The sequence below is a fragment of the Cydia pomonella genome, chromosome 20 (genome assembly GCF_033807575.1).
Source record: "Cydia pomonella isolate Wapato2018A chromosome 20, ilCydPomo1, whole genome shotgun sequence".
NCBI lineage: Eukaryota > Metazoa > Arthropoda > Insecta > Lepidoptera > Tortricidae > Cydia > Cydia pomonella.
The window spans coordinates 3,561,556-3,580,725 of NC_084722.1; the positions used below are offsets into that span (position 1 = coordinate 3,561,556).

Here is a 19,170-nt window from a genome sequence, read left to right on the forward strand (position 1 = left end):
CTGATAAGTTTGGAAATCAATATGAAACGTAAATGCCTCTACATAAAACTTGAAGCATACTTTAAAATTGACACATTCTCCAACCGGTCGGTTATGACAAACAGTAACCTTGCATCATCGCAACTGAGGAGTTGGAGGTCATTATTAGCTGCAAATGCTCCTGACCAATACTTTAAATCCAACTTTGAAATTAGAACTTTCTCAATCCCGGCAGTTTAAAGCGGGCAGTAACCCTGCAGCATCAGAACTGAAGAGTTGGAGTTCAGTAATAAGACTAATATAAATCACTAAGAATTTATTTTATAGCAATAACAATATGGTTAAATTAGCTGGTCTGGTCTGCACGAATCTCACCGGTTAAGGTAAGCAGTGTTTCTACAGCATGAGGATTTGAATATCAAAGGTTGAAAATTTCGTAAAAAGTCTTTGTCACGGGGATTTGATACGCTTACCAAATTGCATCGAAACAGGTTAAGTAGAAGTGGTCGAAAAATCGACTGCAAGATTTGAAGAACTATACAAAAAAGGTATGTAGCTATATACGGGGTCAAGCAAAATAAAATCGTTAAGTTAAAGACAATAAAAATATCACACAATAATATAATTCACATACTTGGTCACAATTCATTAAATAAAAAATAAAAAACATAAGGCTTCTGGCTTCAGTTGAACTCGGCCTCTTCACTCGGCCGTCGGCCTCGCATTACTCGCACTACTCGCACTCGGCCTCGTGCAGCAAGATGGCGCGGCGGACGTATCTGAAGTGGTAGAAGCTGAACACCACCACAAACGAGAAGAAATATACAACTGGAACAAAGAAACTAGTATAATTATCATATTTCCAACGACACGGGGAACTTAACGCTTTTATGAGCAGCCAGAAGGTAGAAGGTGTTGTAGAAAGCACGGTTGGCTGTGCATAGAGGGGTGTTGGTGCCTTGCCTACACTTGTGTATGGTAGCAAAAGTTGGGTATGGCAGAAGAGGGATCCGAGTCAACTGAAAACAATGGAAATCAGAGCGCTGAGAAGTATGTGTGGTATGAGATTACAAGATAGATTTAGATAAGATAAGATAAGATAACGATCACGATTATAGCAAAACATATGACCCATCAATCATCAAGTCATCAGTCATTTGCACCAATCAGGTTTCATTCCGCAATTAGTATAATGTGCTCAGTGCTATATCGTTATACGGGTCTATTCTGGATGAACTGTTAGGTTTGGAAACATTACTCGTTAAGAAATTTTATATTAAAGGAAAAAATGTCAAAGTCAAATTAAAAACTAAAGTAATCTTAAGTAGTCGGTTTAAATAACAAAATTTCCGTGAGACACATGTTACAGTATACACCGTGTTTTATTTTACTTTAGTTCATTTCTAGGGCGCATTCGTGAGCCTAAATTAAGTAACTTTCTCAAAGACACCGGTTTTCAAATTATCTCCATTTCGTAGATAATAATTTATTTTTATCTGATAAGACCCTTACGAGCGTGTCTTAGGGCCTGTTCACATATTGATTAGTGTTCAGTATGAGTTTCTACATTTGCTACTCGTCGTTTTTTTGAACCCTCATAACTTTGGTTGGAATTGATTTTACACATTTTTAGTTACTTTTTATAAAATTAATTATGTCATTTAGTTTCCTTGCACCATCCCATTAACCCGGGGTTAACTGGAGTTATCATGGTTAGCTGTACAATTTGACATTGGGTTAACGATTTAACCAGTTAACCCCGGTTAGTGGGATGGTGCAGGTGGCACTTAAACGTACTTACCCATACCCCGAAGTGAACGGAATTCACTAAATACATATATAGGTATATTCAATACTAGCGTCTTTATCCTGTAGACTAAAATGACATTTCATGTGTTGCTAGTTTTTTAAGTCTTATAAATAGTGATGTGCTACAACCGGTACTAATCGAAAATAAACTATTGGGAGGTACTTACATAGGTATGTAACACCATTTTGAGGCATTTAGAAATTTTGTATCCAGGTCTATACACAATATTTCTAATATTTAAAAGCGATTTTATTGTAAGATTTAACAGTCGCCTCGAAGTCACCAATGCAATTTTTAAATGTTTGAGTAAATTAGTAGTGAGTAGATTTTATTTATTGTTCATTTCTTATCATGTAGTGAGTAGATTTCATTTATTGTTTATTTTGAATCTAAAATTAATTTAATATTTATCGGTTATCCACAAACCGAATCAAAGATCAGCCCTGTTGTTTTAAGCTGGTCACATTATTTCTACGTTTGACATTTGTGGTTGTCATTTTAGTCTACGGAATAAAAAAAAGACTACTTGGTCTGCGTAAAATGATAATTACTGCGCTGCGCTGCAACGCTGAAACGGTTCTGTGGTTTAAGGGTCCCCAGCAAGCTCAGTTATCTATACAAACGTAGTTACGCTTTCATTTTGAAAACGACTAGCTAGATTGCTCTGAAACTTTGTACTCACAATAGGATACCTAAGGTATGTTTATGTAGCATCAGAAACCACAGTAAAAAAAATACAGCGATGTTAAAATTTCCATTCAAACCTTGTTTTTGTTCTAAGTCTTTCGTTTGATTTATAAGCTGGAGCTATATATAAACCGATTATAGGCATAGATATACCTTATGTCATTGTATGTGAACAGTTTCATTACAATCCAACACGTAGTTTTAAAATGAGAACGAAACTCCGTTTATAAGTGAACTTGGCCGGTGTTTCCAAGAAACTAATTTGGGCAAAAACGGTGAAACGAATTGCAATAGACGCATCGGAATTTCCGAATAGTGCCGCATGATCAGCGTGAGTGCTTTGCAATCAACTGAAGGCATCTGACAGATAATCCGTGTCTGGATTCATATGATTAAACGTATACTCACTCATTATTTGATTATGAACGAACGGCAACATGTGTGGTTGGTTGGTAATATTTGGCTTAACTAGTATCGTAAGTCTTAAGTCAAGTCCCGACTGAAAACCAGCGTCACGGATTGTCGCGGCATTATGCTGAGTGCCTCCTATTTTAGCGTCCAATCTTTTTTATCTCTTCTTTTTCCGAATGTCATGTGTTGTGGCGTTAAATAAATGTATTTTCTGTCTTTCTTTCTTAATTTTTTGCGCTTAATTGAATATAGAAGAGATGGAAAGTCTAAAAAATCGTATTTAGCTTGTTTGTTAGTTATAGAATATTGTCAAAAATCAACTTTTGACGGTACATCACCATAAGTCTATTAATTATCCGTTAAAATCGAAACAGTCTAAGAAGACTTTAAATATCCAATACAATCAATGAATCTTTGCTAATACCGCGGTGCAATAGTAGATTGTTAACCAAGGGATGAAAGGCTCACTTTCACGCTGTGTGCTAGAAAATTGCTTTCTCTTGGTCTAACTCTACTCGGTTAGGTCGCGAACTACTAAGTCTATGCATTTTGCCCGGCCCGGCTTCGAACGGCATGATCAGAATTATAGACTGCAATGAATCTGTTTTATTTTGGACGACAGCGACGACGGTCGCTTGCCGCGCCGCGCGCCGCGTGCTCCCAGCCTGCGGTCTTACACCCTTAGTCATAAACGTCTACTAAAGTTGACAAGCCGCTAATAATCGTTTGTCCCTTTCCAACGTATTGGTATGATGGAAAGGGACAAACGATTATTAGCGGCTTGTCAACTTTAGTACCCGTTTATGAATAAGGGGGTAATCTTTCGGGTAAATTGATCTTGTGGTGTATAGACGTTTCGAGTGCTTACGTCATGATGATGTCACTGACAGTTACAGTCAGTTGATCTTAGACCGCCGAGTAGCGAGGTCGTCCCACGATTGTTGGAAATACATTATAGCCATAATTTCTTCGTTAGCGAAGCTGTTTGAATCTGTACTGAAGGCATTGATTTCTCCCCAATTAAAACCATTCCTTTGTGACGCACAGCACGGCTTTAGGTCGAAACGATCAGTGGACACCAACCTGTTGACGGCTACCAACATCATTTCAGAACACTTAGATAGAGGAACACAGGTTGATGTCCTCTATCTTGACTTCAGGAAAGCTTTTGATCAAGTTGATAATGATGTTTTACTTGGAAAGTTGTGTGCCATTGGTTTTTCGCCGCGATTGTTAAAATTGTTTGCCAGTTACATGAGCGGCAGGCAACAATTCGTAAAGCATGGTTGTTTTGTTTCATCCACTTACTCTACACAATCCGGAGTTAGTCAAGGATCCATTCTTGGCCCTCTGCTATTTGGCATCATGATAAATGATCTCGAGGTAGTTCTAGGTGCCTTTTGTACGCAGATGACCTAAAACTCATGCTTGGTGTTAAACAAATGGCGGATTGTGAAGCGATGTAAAGAGACATCAATGAGGTTTTGCAATGGAGTGTTGCGAATAAACTGCATTTCAACATCTCTAAATGTTGCGTTATGTCCTATACTCGCTCGCCAAAACCTTTGACTCAGAAGTCATAGCTCGTGTAACAACTGTCAAAGACCTGGGTGTTACCTTCGACGCCTCTCTTACTTTTCATGACCACATAAAAGGATTAGCTGCCAATTGTTATAAGCGACTTGGTTTCGTTATCAGGAATGTGCGCGAATTTAACGATCCCAGAGCCATCAAACTGCTCTACACGGCTCTTGTGAGGAGTAAGCTTGAGGCGGCAAGTATTGTTTGGAACCCAGCTGAAATCACATACGCCCTTCTCGTAGAAAAAGTGCAAAAAACATTTCTTAGGTTCTTGTATAAGAAGCTATATACTTACTATCCATTCTTATATCCGACCAAGTACTTATTAGGATCATTAGGTTTTAATTCCCTTGCAGTCAGACGCAATTACAATCTCCTGGTGACAGCATGTGGAGTTTTACGTGGCGAGACAGACTGTCCTGAACTGGTAGGACGAACTGTTAGACTCGCTATTCCATTTGTGCCCAAAAATCTCCTGCGACCGCGAAGTCACAAGCTTTTGGCCGTCCCAATTACACGCACTGTAGCACATAAAAACTCGCCTGCTGTGCGGGCTCTAAGGCTGCTGAACTCCCTTCTGTCATGGGCACCAGATTGTTATATGTTTGCAAGTCGATGGACGGCTGTGTATCAGATGTGTCTGCGGTATTGCGAGGTGATGGACGAAAGATGATTGTGATCTGTTTTTCCTAGTATGTAATCCTATCATATAATCTGAATTGTACAGTGCTTTGGTCTCGACTGTAATGCTGTATATATATATTAAATATTAAATAAATAAATAAATAAAAATTATATCGCATGATTTACTGAGGTAAATACAACAGATCTGCTCACACTTTTATTTCCTAACCAACATTGAGTAAAGGTTATTTTGGGCATCATGAAGCCACACTCTACATTTTATAATGCGCATGTATCACGGGGAGTGCTCCGAGAAATTGTTCGAATTAAACAAACCCTGCCGCTTCTTTCCACCATCACTCTACGCGGCAACATTTCCATTTTCACCACTTAGATGGTTGGCAGTCCTCAACTGTGCGTTCTCCAGAAATTTCAGCTAAACTGTGGAATGAACTGTCGCCTGCGGTATTTCCGGACCGATAAGACCTTATTCATATTCATATTTCTTTATTGCTATCATGTTAAAAAAAATACAGTGTTACAATAAATACATTAGTAGAACCTTCAAACCTTCAAGAAAAGAGCGTACTCCCATTTTTAACGGCAGCGTAGTTACAACCCCTCGCCTCTGGTGTTGCGGGTGTCTATGGGCGACGGTAATCGCTTACCACCAAGCGATTCGTCTGCTGATTTGCCTCCTACGATATTATAAAAAAATTGCTAGTTTTGCTATTAACACTTACCGGCACCGAAAAACGTAAGCAGGCCACTGACGCACGCCAAGTTCGCTAGTCGGTGTTGCTCGTCCTTTATTTTAGGAGCTGAAAAAAAAAAAATCCGGTCAATCTACTTTGTCTCGTAATTAAGTAGTAGAAGAGGTGTAAAGTCTAAGAAAAAATAGTGCCCCCGGGTTTGAACGCCGAATTATATAAAAAAATAGATGGCGAGATGTATCGCTATTGAATTTTTTTTCGGATTTTACACCTTTTCTACTAGGTAAGTATTAATGTTATAGTACATTATGCAACTAGGGGGGCAAGTGAAATTAAAGACACGAGTTTACAATAGTCTACCCCCGGAGATACACAAAAAGGAGTTAAGTACAAAAAGTGCATCCAGTATATACGCGAGTTTGCTACGAATACAAATTGACTGTATTCGTCTGCAAGGAATGTGGACACAACTTTATATGTATAAAGCGGCGTAAAGACATGCGGGACTTGCCGAGTGCCGAGCCGAATCTAAGAAAACATTAAAGATCGTAAGAAATAATCGGCTCGGCATTCGGCGAGTCCCGCATGTCTGGATGCGGCTTTATATCACAAGCACCTTATTCTGTACCCATGTATTTACTGACTGCACAAAAAATAAGTATAATATTCTGAGTTTGCTAGAAACACATCTTTCAACGAACGGGTACTGACTGATTTCATTTATCTCATCCCAATCCATTGATCTATCAGAAAACCAATCACGTTCAAATACCCTTATTTTTCTCATATAGCAAGATTCAGGTACAGTTGCCATCAGATATATCGGAGCGGCCGAGGTGCTCAGAAACATCTGAACACGTCTCTATCGTCAAGGCTTTAGATTGCGTGTTTAGATAATTTTGAGCACCTCGGCCGCTCCGATATATCTGGTGGCGACTACTACGCTGTACAGCGTGACTGTCGTACGAAAATCGTGTTTATTGCTTTGTGTTAGGGTTGTGTGATTTCGTTTATTTTCGCGTCGTCAGCAAATATGGAGGATGCGGGCGGACTATTGATTAGACGAGGTAATAAGCCTAAACACACAGCTGGAGTCTTTTGTACTAAGGCTTTTGATGGGTTAGGTTCAACGGTCTTTGATTGATGGTCTAGAATTGCTGACGTTTGATATATTTTATCACTGATGAGACGATGTTGGTAGATCACACAGTGAATTTGTACGCGCGCTGGTGACATTAATTTATTAGATAATGTCTACTAATAAGTTTATGATAAGCGGGCCCCTACTTTTCATGCCGTTGACGCAAAAATGACGTAATTTAACATACAGGGAGTTATTACAAATTTAGATAATTTACTTATTGATGGGTATCATAATAAATACTTGTTACGTGAATAAAAGCTTGTTACGCTGTTAACAACCAAAAATATGTATTATTTCATAAATTAATAATCTATTATTTATTTGTGTGACAATAAAATGAAAGTCAGTTAGACGTTTCTATACTGATTGACAAGTATATGTATCAGTTACGTAAAGAGGTTGACAAATTATTAATTATTACGAAAATACTAATTGGAATTATACTCTATGTATCGTGACGTCATTTTTCTGTCAACGGCATGAAATGTACGGGCTCTGATGATTAGTTTAGTACGAGTATATAAGATAATTCCTAACGTGGAAAAGATCGGTAATTTGTTGGGACTCTCGTAACTGTACACGTACGTCTTCTTCGCTTCGCTCCTTCTGTTCTACTGACGCTATAAAGCGACGAAAAAGCTTGCAGACGATTTTACCTGATATACTGTCATACGCAAATTGGGCTTAAGTAGTTTTTTATTTTTATGTTAAGTTTTTCATAATTTTTTTCATGGCACGTTTCCCAAAAAAAAATCTATTTAACTATTGACGAACCCTGCGCTGTGGATTAAGGTGATAGTTGTATTTTAGTACTTATGTTTTTGTTCAATAAATTTAATCGTTTATTTATCTATTACGTACCTATCTGCTGTTGTGCCTATATTCGCGCTTCCATACTTTCCCTATGTCGATATTACGCTGTTACGGGCTACGACGTAGCTCGCATGCTACTAATTAATAACAAAATCGAAAATTTAGGAACAAGATTGTGTCTTAATAATGAAACCGTTTGCAAACAAACTTTTTGCGTTTTCTTCATTTTTATGCACTTATTGTTTTGGTAGTATATGCATTTTTATTTTTCTTTTGTTTAGTATGAACTTGCTGTTTTGTCTATAGTACAGTCTGCATCAAAAGTAGCGGATCAAATAACGCTTCATAAGTATCTACCATTCTGTAAGAGCTTAACAAAAAGTGATGTCTTTAATATATAACAACTAAGACTGTAAAAGATATACTTTTGAACTGGAACTTTAGAAATTCATCTATTTTCGGAAAAGTTATCCGGAATATCAGATACTTTTGGCGCGTTGTTTCATCCGCTACTTTTGATGCTGACTGTACTAGCAGAACTGGACGGAATGTTTGAACCCATTCACACTTACACTTAAATGTATCAAATTTTGGAAGTTAGCAAGCTTAAATAACTGACATTTATTTTGGTGCAGGTATCTTAATTAAGAAAAATATCCTTAATAATACTTTGTCAGTATATTTTGAGGCACTATCTATATTCTTACCATCTTTAAAGCGACCGCATGATCTGTTGATCTTGAAGAGCCCCAGCGTGGCTATGGCCATCATGACGATCAACGCCACCAGCAGGTATACCTGAAAATTATAAACTTACTGTTAAATAACTATTTTTTCATCACACTTGCTCGAAAAAGGTCTTATTTCATGTAGATTTACAGAAGGATAATAGCCTATATTGTATCCGCGGGAGTTATGGGTTGTGAAAAAAAAGCTATAACGCCCTAGGGAGTCATAACTTTTTTAATTATGTCAATAATTCAGCCGAGTAGGCTTTTTGAGTAAAATACGTGTTAAATGTCAAGGGTATATTAGCGTTTACGTTTATAAATATTTGATTTGATTAATTTAATAGCCTAATAAATATTATAACACAATTTTCAATCGTGGCTGAACGCCGGATGGGTCTGTGCGTTCGATGCCCAACCTGTCAAAAATTGAGAAAATGGCGAACGAATGAGTGAAGTGCCACCGTATAGGGAGCGTGCATGAACTGTAGGAGGCAGAACAGGAGCCGTCAGATTTTTGGCGCGAGGCGTAAATGTGATGTTTATTGTTCCGATGTAGCCCACAAGATGGCAGAACCTACTATGCACAAGAAAACACGTGACGTGTAAATGTACATGTTTATGGTTCCGATTCAGAGCACAAGATGGCAGACCCTCCATCGCGCACGGTCCATATTTAAGAAGTATTTCGCTTAAAATTTAGTTTTTTCTGTGTAACTCTGGGGGAAAGAATATTGCAAAAGCGAGTCTTTAATTCACTCCAGCCTGCGGCTTTCGTGAATTAACCCCCTCTTATGCAAAATTTCTCTTACCTCCCTCGTTGCACAATGTACAATTTTTGTCTCGTGAAGTACTTAACAGACATGAAAAGCAGAAAGTACAGTCAGGAGAGTGTGTATGAAAAATATTTTTGAGAGTGTGTTCGAACTTTTAGTGCCAATGACGTTAAACCACACATAGGTAGCTATCAACATCAAACATTTATTCAGCAAATAGGCCACAGGGGCACTTTTACATGTCAATTTTTTTCCAAACAATAAAAATAACAAAATATGGAATCAATGAAATATTAGATACTTATTAGAAATGTATACACTCTCTTAATATCGAATTACACGCAAACTCTATGAAACAAAATACAACCAACAAATACTAAAATTCTTTAGAGTTGTAAAAGTCTCTAAGTGTCAGAGAAAAAAAAAATATTCTTAGAAATGTAAAAGGTCTCCATCAAGACTTGAATTAATATCAAATAATAAATAATTAAACGACAAGAATAAATAATTAAACGACAAGAAATTAAATCAGACATACAATAACCGAATGAAGTGTCCGAAAGTAAAGTTACATACTTATAACATAACATGTAGCCCGTGTAAGCTTAAACAGACCGGTCTCCACAAACAGCATCCGTTCACGAGTATGACGCGTGTCTCAGCCATCGCCTCCCTCGACCTTCATTCGGGAAAGTGGTACATCGTGTATGTACTCCTAACTCTTTCAAATAGGCCGCTCTTTACTTGAGGAGGATTGACTATGAAAATAAACAACCAGTCACAAATAAAACCAATTCAATGTATGTACTCCTAACTCTGTCACAAAAAGGGCGCTCTTTACTTTAGTGATATTCAAAATAATCACAAACCTCTATATACAATCCCTTTAAACATTTCGATAGCGTGATGTAGAAATCACCGCTCCCGGTACAGCGCCGTCTCACGGGATATTTGGTAACAGTTTATATTAAAGAACTTGACGGAAGTATGGACGCGAACACATCGGTTATTATGGTTACTAAGATATTGTGCCTATACACTTTTTCGCATTTTTTTTTACAATAATGGATCAACTAAAAAATCTATTTGATTATAGAGTCCGGTCATAAATTTTCGCGAGAAACGGTTAAGAATTGCGACCTGTAGAGGAGAACATCCGGACATATGAAAGCAAAATGCCCGTGTTAAAACAGAGATCTTCGCTAATGTTTTGGTCAATTAAATATTCGTGCTTTACGGTAACAAGTTTTGTAGAACTTATTTTATTTACTACATCATCTATGTGCACAGCGACGTCATTTTTACGTCACACGCACTAACCTGTGTAAACAAAGACGTCATTTTTACGTCACACGCACTAACCTGTGTGCACAACGACGTAATTTTTACGTCACACGCACTAAAAGTTCGAGCCCTGTAAATGAACCTTCTGCACGTTACTAATATTTATTCTGTGGTTCAGTTATCTCGGAGTTTCGAGTCGTCGGACATGTCGGATTTTCCGAGGGTTCGTTAACAGGACGTGATAACATTGGGGCGTGTTAACACGTTTAAAATGGAACACAAGGTGTGACAATAGGCAATAGTACAATTCGTACCTCGAACTAATATTATAAAGGGGAAAGTGTCTGTTACCGTCTTCACGTTGAACTAATTTAGTTGAAATTTGGCAGAGAGATAATTTGAGTCCCGGGGAAGTATATAGGCTAGTTTATATCCCGGAAATCATACCTTAAGATTGTGACAAGCGGGGTGGAAGTGAGATAACTGATGCATCGCCTGATAATTGATGTAAAGTGTGTCTTTCTGCCTTTCTGTACCTCTTCACGTTTATCCCTGAACTAATTTAATTGAAATTTGGTAGAGACATAGTTTGAATCTCGGGGAAGGATATTGGATAGTATGTATATTGTCTCTAAAATAAGGAAGTTTGTATAGGAAATCAATTAAAACAGATTGGATAAATAAGCTACACAAATTACTAACTCCATACAGATGAAGTCGCAGGCAAAAGGTAGTATATACAATATTACAATTTTAGTTTTTAGTCAGCTTTATTACAATTTACTGTTTCTGTACAAAATTATGATGTAAATAATTATCTAGAATAAACTTCCCGAATGAAATATATCGTAAACCCTGTATTATGTGCCGGAGGATTTTTTCAGCTCTCAAACTGGGAGCACTTTTTTTTCTCTCTTCTACTAACTCTTTGGTAAGAGAAATTCACTACACTTAAATCGACCGGGATATAAACCGTCGTTACCTTTTATATTGTTTTATTGAGCTCCCGATATTTCAACGCCCTTTCATGCATCTTGTAAAGGTAATCACGGTTTATATCCCGGTAGTTTTAATTTTTTTTATGCAACAGTTGTATAAGAAGGGTCAATAAAGGCGAGTGGCGTGAGTTACAATGTGAGCCGGAGCCGAAGGCGCAGGCGAACATTGTAAAGGAATACGCCACGAGTATTTTTTGACCTACTTATACAACGTTGCATACAATATTTTTCCTACGAGTCAACAAAAATAAATCTTAATTTAGGTAAACAAAGCAAAAGTATATAGCCAAGACGCGCGAGCATACCTTGTTACTTGTTACGCGCCCGGCCCGCCCCGGGCCGCGGCCGGCCGGTCGGCGACACCTCCTCGTAGCTCATGAGGCCCTGGTACTTGCTACTTGCTAAATTAAATTATTGGACAGTTTTTTCTCAATTTTGGCCACCGTAGCCTGCGGAGACTAACAAGCAACGCTAAGCGGTCTTCGTAGTCTATGGGTGTTGCTATATTACGGGTGTCACATGCGTGTTTCTGACTTATGAAGTAATTATTTTTACTATGCAACCAAATGAATATTTTGTAAGTTGACAGCAATGCACTTAGTTTAAAACTGTATTCGTTTTGGTTTTGTTAGGTTGGTAGCCATTAATCGCAGTAACGTTATAGCGATTAAAAGCACAAGAGCTTTTATGAGGAAGAGACAATATAGAGTTTTCTTGAAACCTTTTATGTATGTTCTTATATTCGTGTTAATGAATGCATAAATGACAGATACAGTAGAGGAGTAGGAAAATGTACATAGTGAAACTAACCGTGAATCTTTCAAAACTGTAAGACAAATTTATTAGAAGAGAACCAAGTTGTATTGTTTTTTTTGTTGTTTTCACGGTAAATATAGGTTGACTAAAAATCTGCAGTAAAGTAAACAAGCGCTCTGCAAGCTAGTCACGGCCCGCTGTGATTGACTCCGAGTCTACGGAGAATGAATTTTAAATTTAATACGTCGGAAATATTTTAAAATGGGGATATTTTATGGGTTGTTTACTGTGACTAGCAAAAAAAGATTAATTGATTATTTCATATCTAGAGTTGGACCATGCTAAATTTTCTTGCCAACTGCTAAGGGGTCCTCGGCAAGCTCGGCCGAATTTCACCTTCCCATACAAAATTTTCGTTCTCATTTTAAAACTACGACTGACGACCGGTTTGGCCTAGTGGGTAGTGACCCTGTCTACGAAGCTGATGGTCCCGGGTTCAAATCCTGGTAAGGGCATTTATTCGTGTGATTTGTATGGATATTTGTTCCTGAGTCATGGGTGTTTTCTATGAATTTAAATATTTATATATTATATACATATATCGTTGTCTAAGTACCCTCAACACAAGCCTTATTGTGCTTACTGTGAGACTTAGTCAATTTGTGTAATAATGTCCTATAATATTTTTCCTACTCCTCTACTGTTATCTGTCATTTATGCATTCATTAACACGAATATAAGAACATACATAAAAGATTTCAAGAAAAGTCTATATTTTCTATTCCTCATAAAAGCTCTTGTGCTTTTATAAGATATAACGTTACTGCGATTAATGGCTACCAACCTAACAAAACCAAAACGAATACAGTTTTAAACTAAGTGCATTGCTGCCAACTTACAAAATATTCATTTGGTTGCATAGTAAAAATAATTACTTCATAAGTCAGAAACACGCATGTGACACCCGTAATATAGCAACACCCATAGACTACGAAGACCGCTTAGCGTTGCTTGTTAGTCTCCGTAGGCTACGGTGGCCGAATTTGAGAAAAAACTGTCTAAAAAATTAATTTAGCAAGTAGCAAGTACCAGGGCCTCATGAGTTACGAGGAGGTGTCGCCGACCGGCCGGCCGCGGCCCGGGGCGGGCCGGGCGCGTAACAAGGTATGCTCGCGCGTCTTGGCTATATACTTTTACTGTAATTTGTTTACCTAAATTAAGATTTATTTTTGTTGACTCGTAGGAAAAATATTGTATGCAACGTTGTATAAGTAGGTCAAAAATTCTCGTGGCGTATTCCTTTACAATGTTCGCCTACGCCTTCGGCTCCGGCTCACATTGTAACTCACGCCACTCGCCTTTTTTGACCCTTCTTATACAACTGTTGCATAAAATACTATAAAAAAACTACGTTTTGGATTGTAATGAAACTTTGCAGATACAATGACATGAGGTATATAATCCTGTAATTCGTTTATATAGCTCCGGTTTATAGAACAAACGAAATAGAGCAAAAACTAGTTTTGTATGAAAAAAATATATTCACTATATTCTTTTTAACTATGGTATCTGAAGGTACATTTATAAACTAACTATATTACATAGATATACTTTAATTGTAAGTAAAAAGATTCAGAGCAAATTAGATAGTCGTTTTAAATAGAGCGTAACTACCTTTGTCTGGAGAACCGAGCTTGCTGGGGACCCTTAAGTGGGTGTTTTCTGAAATTCTACTCAGAATCGACAGCATTCTACCATTAAAAATAAAGTCCCAAAATGTCGGTTCCATTACGTCACGTTTTAGTGTGAAAAAAAAAAATCACTTGCGCGTGACGTAGTGGAAACTATAATGTTCATACACATTTTTGGGACTTTTTTTTAGCATCAGGATTGAATATGCTAGTGATTCTGAGTTCAAAGAACCCAAAACATTAGGATCTACGAAAGTCAGGTCTTCAATATTTTTTTTATAAAATTTAAAGTACGCCTAACATTAAGTTTATGTATTCTCTGAGGCAGGGCATGAAGAACATTGTAAATTAGAATAACATCTCTGTAACTCATGACCAACAATAAATATTTTGATTGATTGATTGAAGACCTTCGAGCTGATCTAATTAATAATGGATACAGGAGTTACTCTATGAAAAACAACGTAACCTAGTTCGGGTTTGTTAGATCTGTCTCGACCTGTTGGAAGAAAATTTAGTCAGCGATAAAAGCTTATATCAAAAATTTTAGACAAAAAACTTTTTTATTCATCTTCTTCCTCGCGTTGTCCCAGCATTTTGCCACCGCTCATGGGAGCCTGGGGTCCGCTTGACAAATAATGTCAAGATTTGGCGTAGGCACTAGTTTTTACAAAAGCGACTGCCAGTTGACCTTCTAACCCAGAGGGTAAACTAGGCCTTGTTGGGATTAGTCCGGTTTCCTCACGATGTTTTTCCTTCACCGAAAAGCGATTGCTAAATGTCAAATGATATTTCGTAAATAAGTTCCGAAAAACTCATTGGTACGTGCCGAGGTTTGAACCCGCGACCTCCGGATTGCAAGTCGCATGCTCCAAAAAACTTTTTTATTAATAAGGTCTCAAAACTTACCAGCATCGCCTTGCAGTTTTCGGTGAGCGCCACCACGATCAGCAGGAGACCGGCGCCAGTGACTCCGCTCAATACCGCACCAGTGGCCAGGCTGATTACTGTTAACATTCAACGATATAATATTCTAACCCTGTAGGGCCAAGATGGTCGGCTCTTTATCATTTGTCACCATGCCTGTCACGTTCTAACAAGTATGTAAGTGCGAAAGTGACGGGCATAGTGACAAGCGATAAAAATGGAACCATGCTGCCACTGCTGGAGTAACACGTGCGAGACCAAAGACTAGGCTATTCGCAAGGGGGGCCTAGCCAAAATTACAATCGTTGATAAAATACACCAACCGAAACTATTGTACATAGAAATAAAAACACGAAAAACACAGTTACTTACAGATTAATTAAATACAACAAAGGCGAACTTATCCTTGTATGAGATCTCTTCCATTTAACCTTATACACCGTGTTTTTTTTATTTCCGTTAATTTCAAGAGTGCATCCCTGAGCTTAAATTAAGTAACTTTCTCAAACACACCGGTATTCTAATTAACTCCATTTCGAAGATAATCAATAATTATTTTTTATCTTATAAGGCCCTTACGAGCGTGTGCACTAGCCTTAGGGCCTGCTTACATACGAGTTGATACATTTGCTAATAAACGTAAGTACTATCTCGGACGATCGGTGTTCGAAATGACATTGATATGTCACAGTTGCAACATATGCAACATTTATTTACTTTTTATGTAAAAAAAGTACTTACAATTTTTTTTTTGAAAATTAACTATGCCATTTACGTACAGTCCTTAAACGTTCTTACCGATACACCGAAGTTAACGGAATTCAATAAAAACACGGTGTATATATGTGGATCGTGTGATTCAAGAAGACGCCTGCCTTGGCTTCTATTGTCATGTTATTAAAGGTTAGATTTGACAAATCTGCGCGTCATCGTGGATGACACGAACTATATGGAAATAATCACGTGATTTTTCGTAGCGTCTATCATACTAAATTTTTTAGGGTTCCGTAGTCAACTGGAAACCCTTATAGTTTTGCCATGTCCGTCTGACTGTCTATCTGTCCGACCGTCCGCGGCATTGCTCCGTGGCTCCGTGATCGTAAGGGCTAGACAGCTGGAAATTAGTATGGATATATAAATCAGTTACGCCGATATAGTCGTAACATAAAAACTAGAAAAACGATTTGTTTAAGGTGGCTACGAAAAGTTAGGATGTTTTTTTTTCACTCTTAGTCTATATGGGGCGTTGTTGGTTAGGTCTCCGTCTTAAAAAACTTTTTTTTTATAAACATAATAATTCGGAAATAATCGCTCTGAAAGAATTAAATATGTATCCCCTCTCTAACTTTTGATCCATGGGTCCAAAAAATAAAAAATAAAAATCGTGAAAGAAAAGACTTTCAAGGATAGCTAACCTGATCAATTAAGCCGTTTTTTTAGTTTTTGCCAAACTCTATTTTGCCGGACCGGTAACTGCCCTACAGTGAGCACGGCCTGACATCTTCTTGGCCGGTTTCTTATTTTTATTTTCCGTTTGTCAGTTTGGCTAGGCCCCGAGGAGAGTCATGGTTGTTACAAGCTTTTTTTTTATTTATTTAACTTGCCCAGTTAGTATGTATGGGACAAATCTTGCAAGTTAAATTTGAGCGACTTCCCGGTTTCCGATGAAGCTGAAAATTTGCATACATGTGTAAGTCGGGTGACAATGCAATATTATGGTACCATCAAGCTGATCTGATGATGGAGACAGGAGGGAGCCATAGGAACTCTGTGATAAAACAAAGCAACCTAATTGTGTTTGGGGTTTTTAGAATTGTCTGGATGAGTATTAGTTGCCTGTGCAAAAAAAGCACAGTCAGCGATAAAAGCTTGTACAAAAAATTATTTTTTTGCCAAAAACTTATCTTATAATAAACTAAGATGTTTGTAGAGACAAAAAATCTATAGACTAACGCTGCGTAGATTGCGTATGATGAATCTCATCGTACTGCCGACCGTGAGATGTCAGTAGCGTTAGCAACACAGCTCCCACAAGCACCTGCCACAGATAACAAATTGTTAACGCAGAAATACCGCTTATTCAAATGTAACAATAAAGCCAGACCCACACAAGGACGGCTGATTTTTTTTTTGTCGAATTTTTGTTTAGTTACATTTGTATACAATTTAGCTGGTTTGAAGAAAAAATGTAAAGTTCCGTTAAGTTACGAAATGCCATACGTTTTTATAACTCCGATGAAGACATTGCTGGACATACCTACAGAAAAATTGCGCTTAAATGTACAGGAAACTTTATTTAATACAAATTGTATCTACTTCTGACGAAAAAAAACTGCCAAAACTGCAACATAATAATAGAAAAGAGAAACCATCAATTGCGGGCATATTTCTCTGTCACTCTAATTACATCTTAGTGAGAGTAAAAGAGAAAAAGAATTTTGGTTTTCGCTATAGGCCCCGGTTGTTTATGTTCGTATGAAATTGTTACGTACCTGTTATGGCTATTATGAATGCCCTAAAAGTTAGGGATAGTTTTACCTGGACAAAGGCGATGAGTAGCACCCCCGGGAACAGGTTGCAGACCCCACAGCAGCTCTCGAAGTGGCAGCCGGGCTTGTGCACGAGGAAGTGAAGAGGCTGCACATGCATTATCATATAAATAAATAAATATTAAATAAATATTTGGGGTCAGTTTGGGGACTCCTCTACATGATGACCCGGCGTAGGCCAGTCTAAGGGACGCAGCTATGCGGTGGAAGGAGATAGCAATGTCACTTGCTCCCTCTAACGCATAAATGCGTCCCTTGGACTGGCCGACGCTGGGCCATCATGTAGAGGAGCCATCATGCATGGCTCTACGATGGGCCATCACAGTGGCCCACTAAGATGGCCCAGCGTGTAGTAGGTAGTGGTGTTGGATGGCTTATGGCGCGGCGGGATGGCGATGGGATGGTCACGGTGTCGCTTTTTTGTTCGCAATTCAAAGGTAGTGGGCCAGTACGTACACGTGGCCCATTCCATAGTGCGTGTTCTCAACCATCGCAGCAGAGGCAAAAAAAAAACATGTAACCTCCTTTTCCTCATAATTAGGCGTAGGACGCTGTCTTTTTAATTTCATTGTATGAAATCTAAAATCAACAATAATCGTTCTTTCACCGGTATCCCTCATTGAAGTCGTTTTTTTTTTATTATTGAGACACTGGTGCATGCAATGACAACCAGTGCCTCACAATCGAGAGTCAACTTAGTCTGCGACGACCTGCTCCCGCTGGCGTGCACGCCAGTGTAAAATAGGGGGCCTACCGCGAAAACCGAAATTCGCAATTTTACTCTTACTAAGACGTAATTAGAGTGACAGAGAAAAATGCCCGCAATTGACGAACTTCGATTTTCGTGGTTATAGCCCTGATGTCATATTAAACCAGACATTTTGCGAAGAAGGAATTTTGTAAGTAGGCGGTTCGTAACAGGGCTATTTAAATGAGAGGCGTTTTGCGAAAAGGGTGAAGACATTTGAACCCTCACCACCATACCACTGTTCATTTAAACGTAATACCTGAACAGTGCTCTGACTTCTGCTTCTTTTCTTGTCGCTGCTTTTCGATAAAACTTCCGTGGCGCTCTTATGCATGATAAACTGTTACCTAAATATCTTCTACTAATAATCACTAAACTACTAAAATATCCTAAAATTCGGTATCTAATTGAATCACAGGCTGTTTTGACAGTGAGTGACGTTTTTGTTAAGTTATATGGCCGGTCTTGGCCAGTATTAAATTTACCATGAAGTTTGGCTAGATAATGTATGAATATTCCCATATATATCATTTTCATAGAAATATTACTACTCTTTGGGTTCATTGGCCGGCTGAATACAATGAGGGTTAACGCTACGGAAGGTGGAGATAAGGAACGAAATCTCCATGTACCAAAAAGTGTCATCAAAAAACTTTAAATAGGTGGCGCTACAATACCTAGAGTACTTGAACAAAAAAAATCAAATCATAGACAGCGCAATTCAAGTCAATAACGCCTAGGTTCTTAGCTACTCTAGCGCTACTCTGGAAGAGATTTGGAACTATTATTTATAGCTGACAGCTGGACACTTATGCAACAGTTCTACCATAAGAGATGCCACTCCTATAGTTAACGCGTTTAATTTCGCTAGTGTGATATGGAGGTCAGACAATATGTCAAATGTATAGTAGTGCAGACCCGTTTTTTTTAAACAAACCGATGCGAAACAAT

At 38.1% G+C, this 19,170-nt stretch overlaps 1 protein-coding gene across 1 annotated transcript; it reads right to left on the reverse strand.

The window, feature by feature from the left end:
* Positions 1-582: 582 nt before the first annotated feature.
* Positions 583-18,962, reverse strand: LOC133529184 (uncharacterized). The gene is made up of 7 exons (XM_061866836.1): positions 18,479-18,962; positions 17,461-17,559; positions 16,876-16,960; positions 14,905-15,002; positions 8,470-8,560; positions 5,836-5,913; positions 583-807 (listed from the first exon to the last, which is right to left on the reverse strand). The coding sequence occupies exons 1-7, from the start codon at positions 18,551-18,553 to the stop codon at positions 713-715; spliced, it is 621 nt and encodes a 206-aa protein (XP_061722820.1). The 5' UTR covers positions 18,554-18,962; the 3' UTR covers positions 583-712.
* Positions 18,963-19,170: the final 208 nt, after the last annotated feature.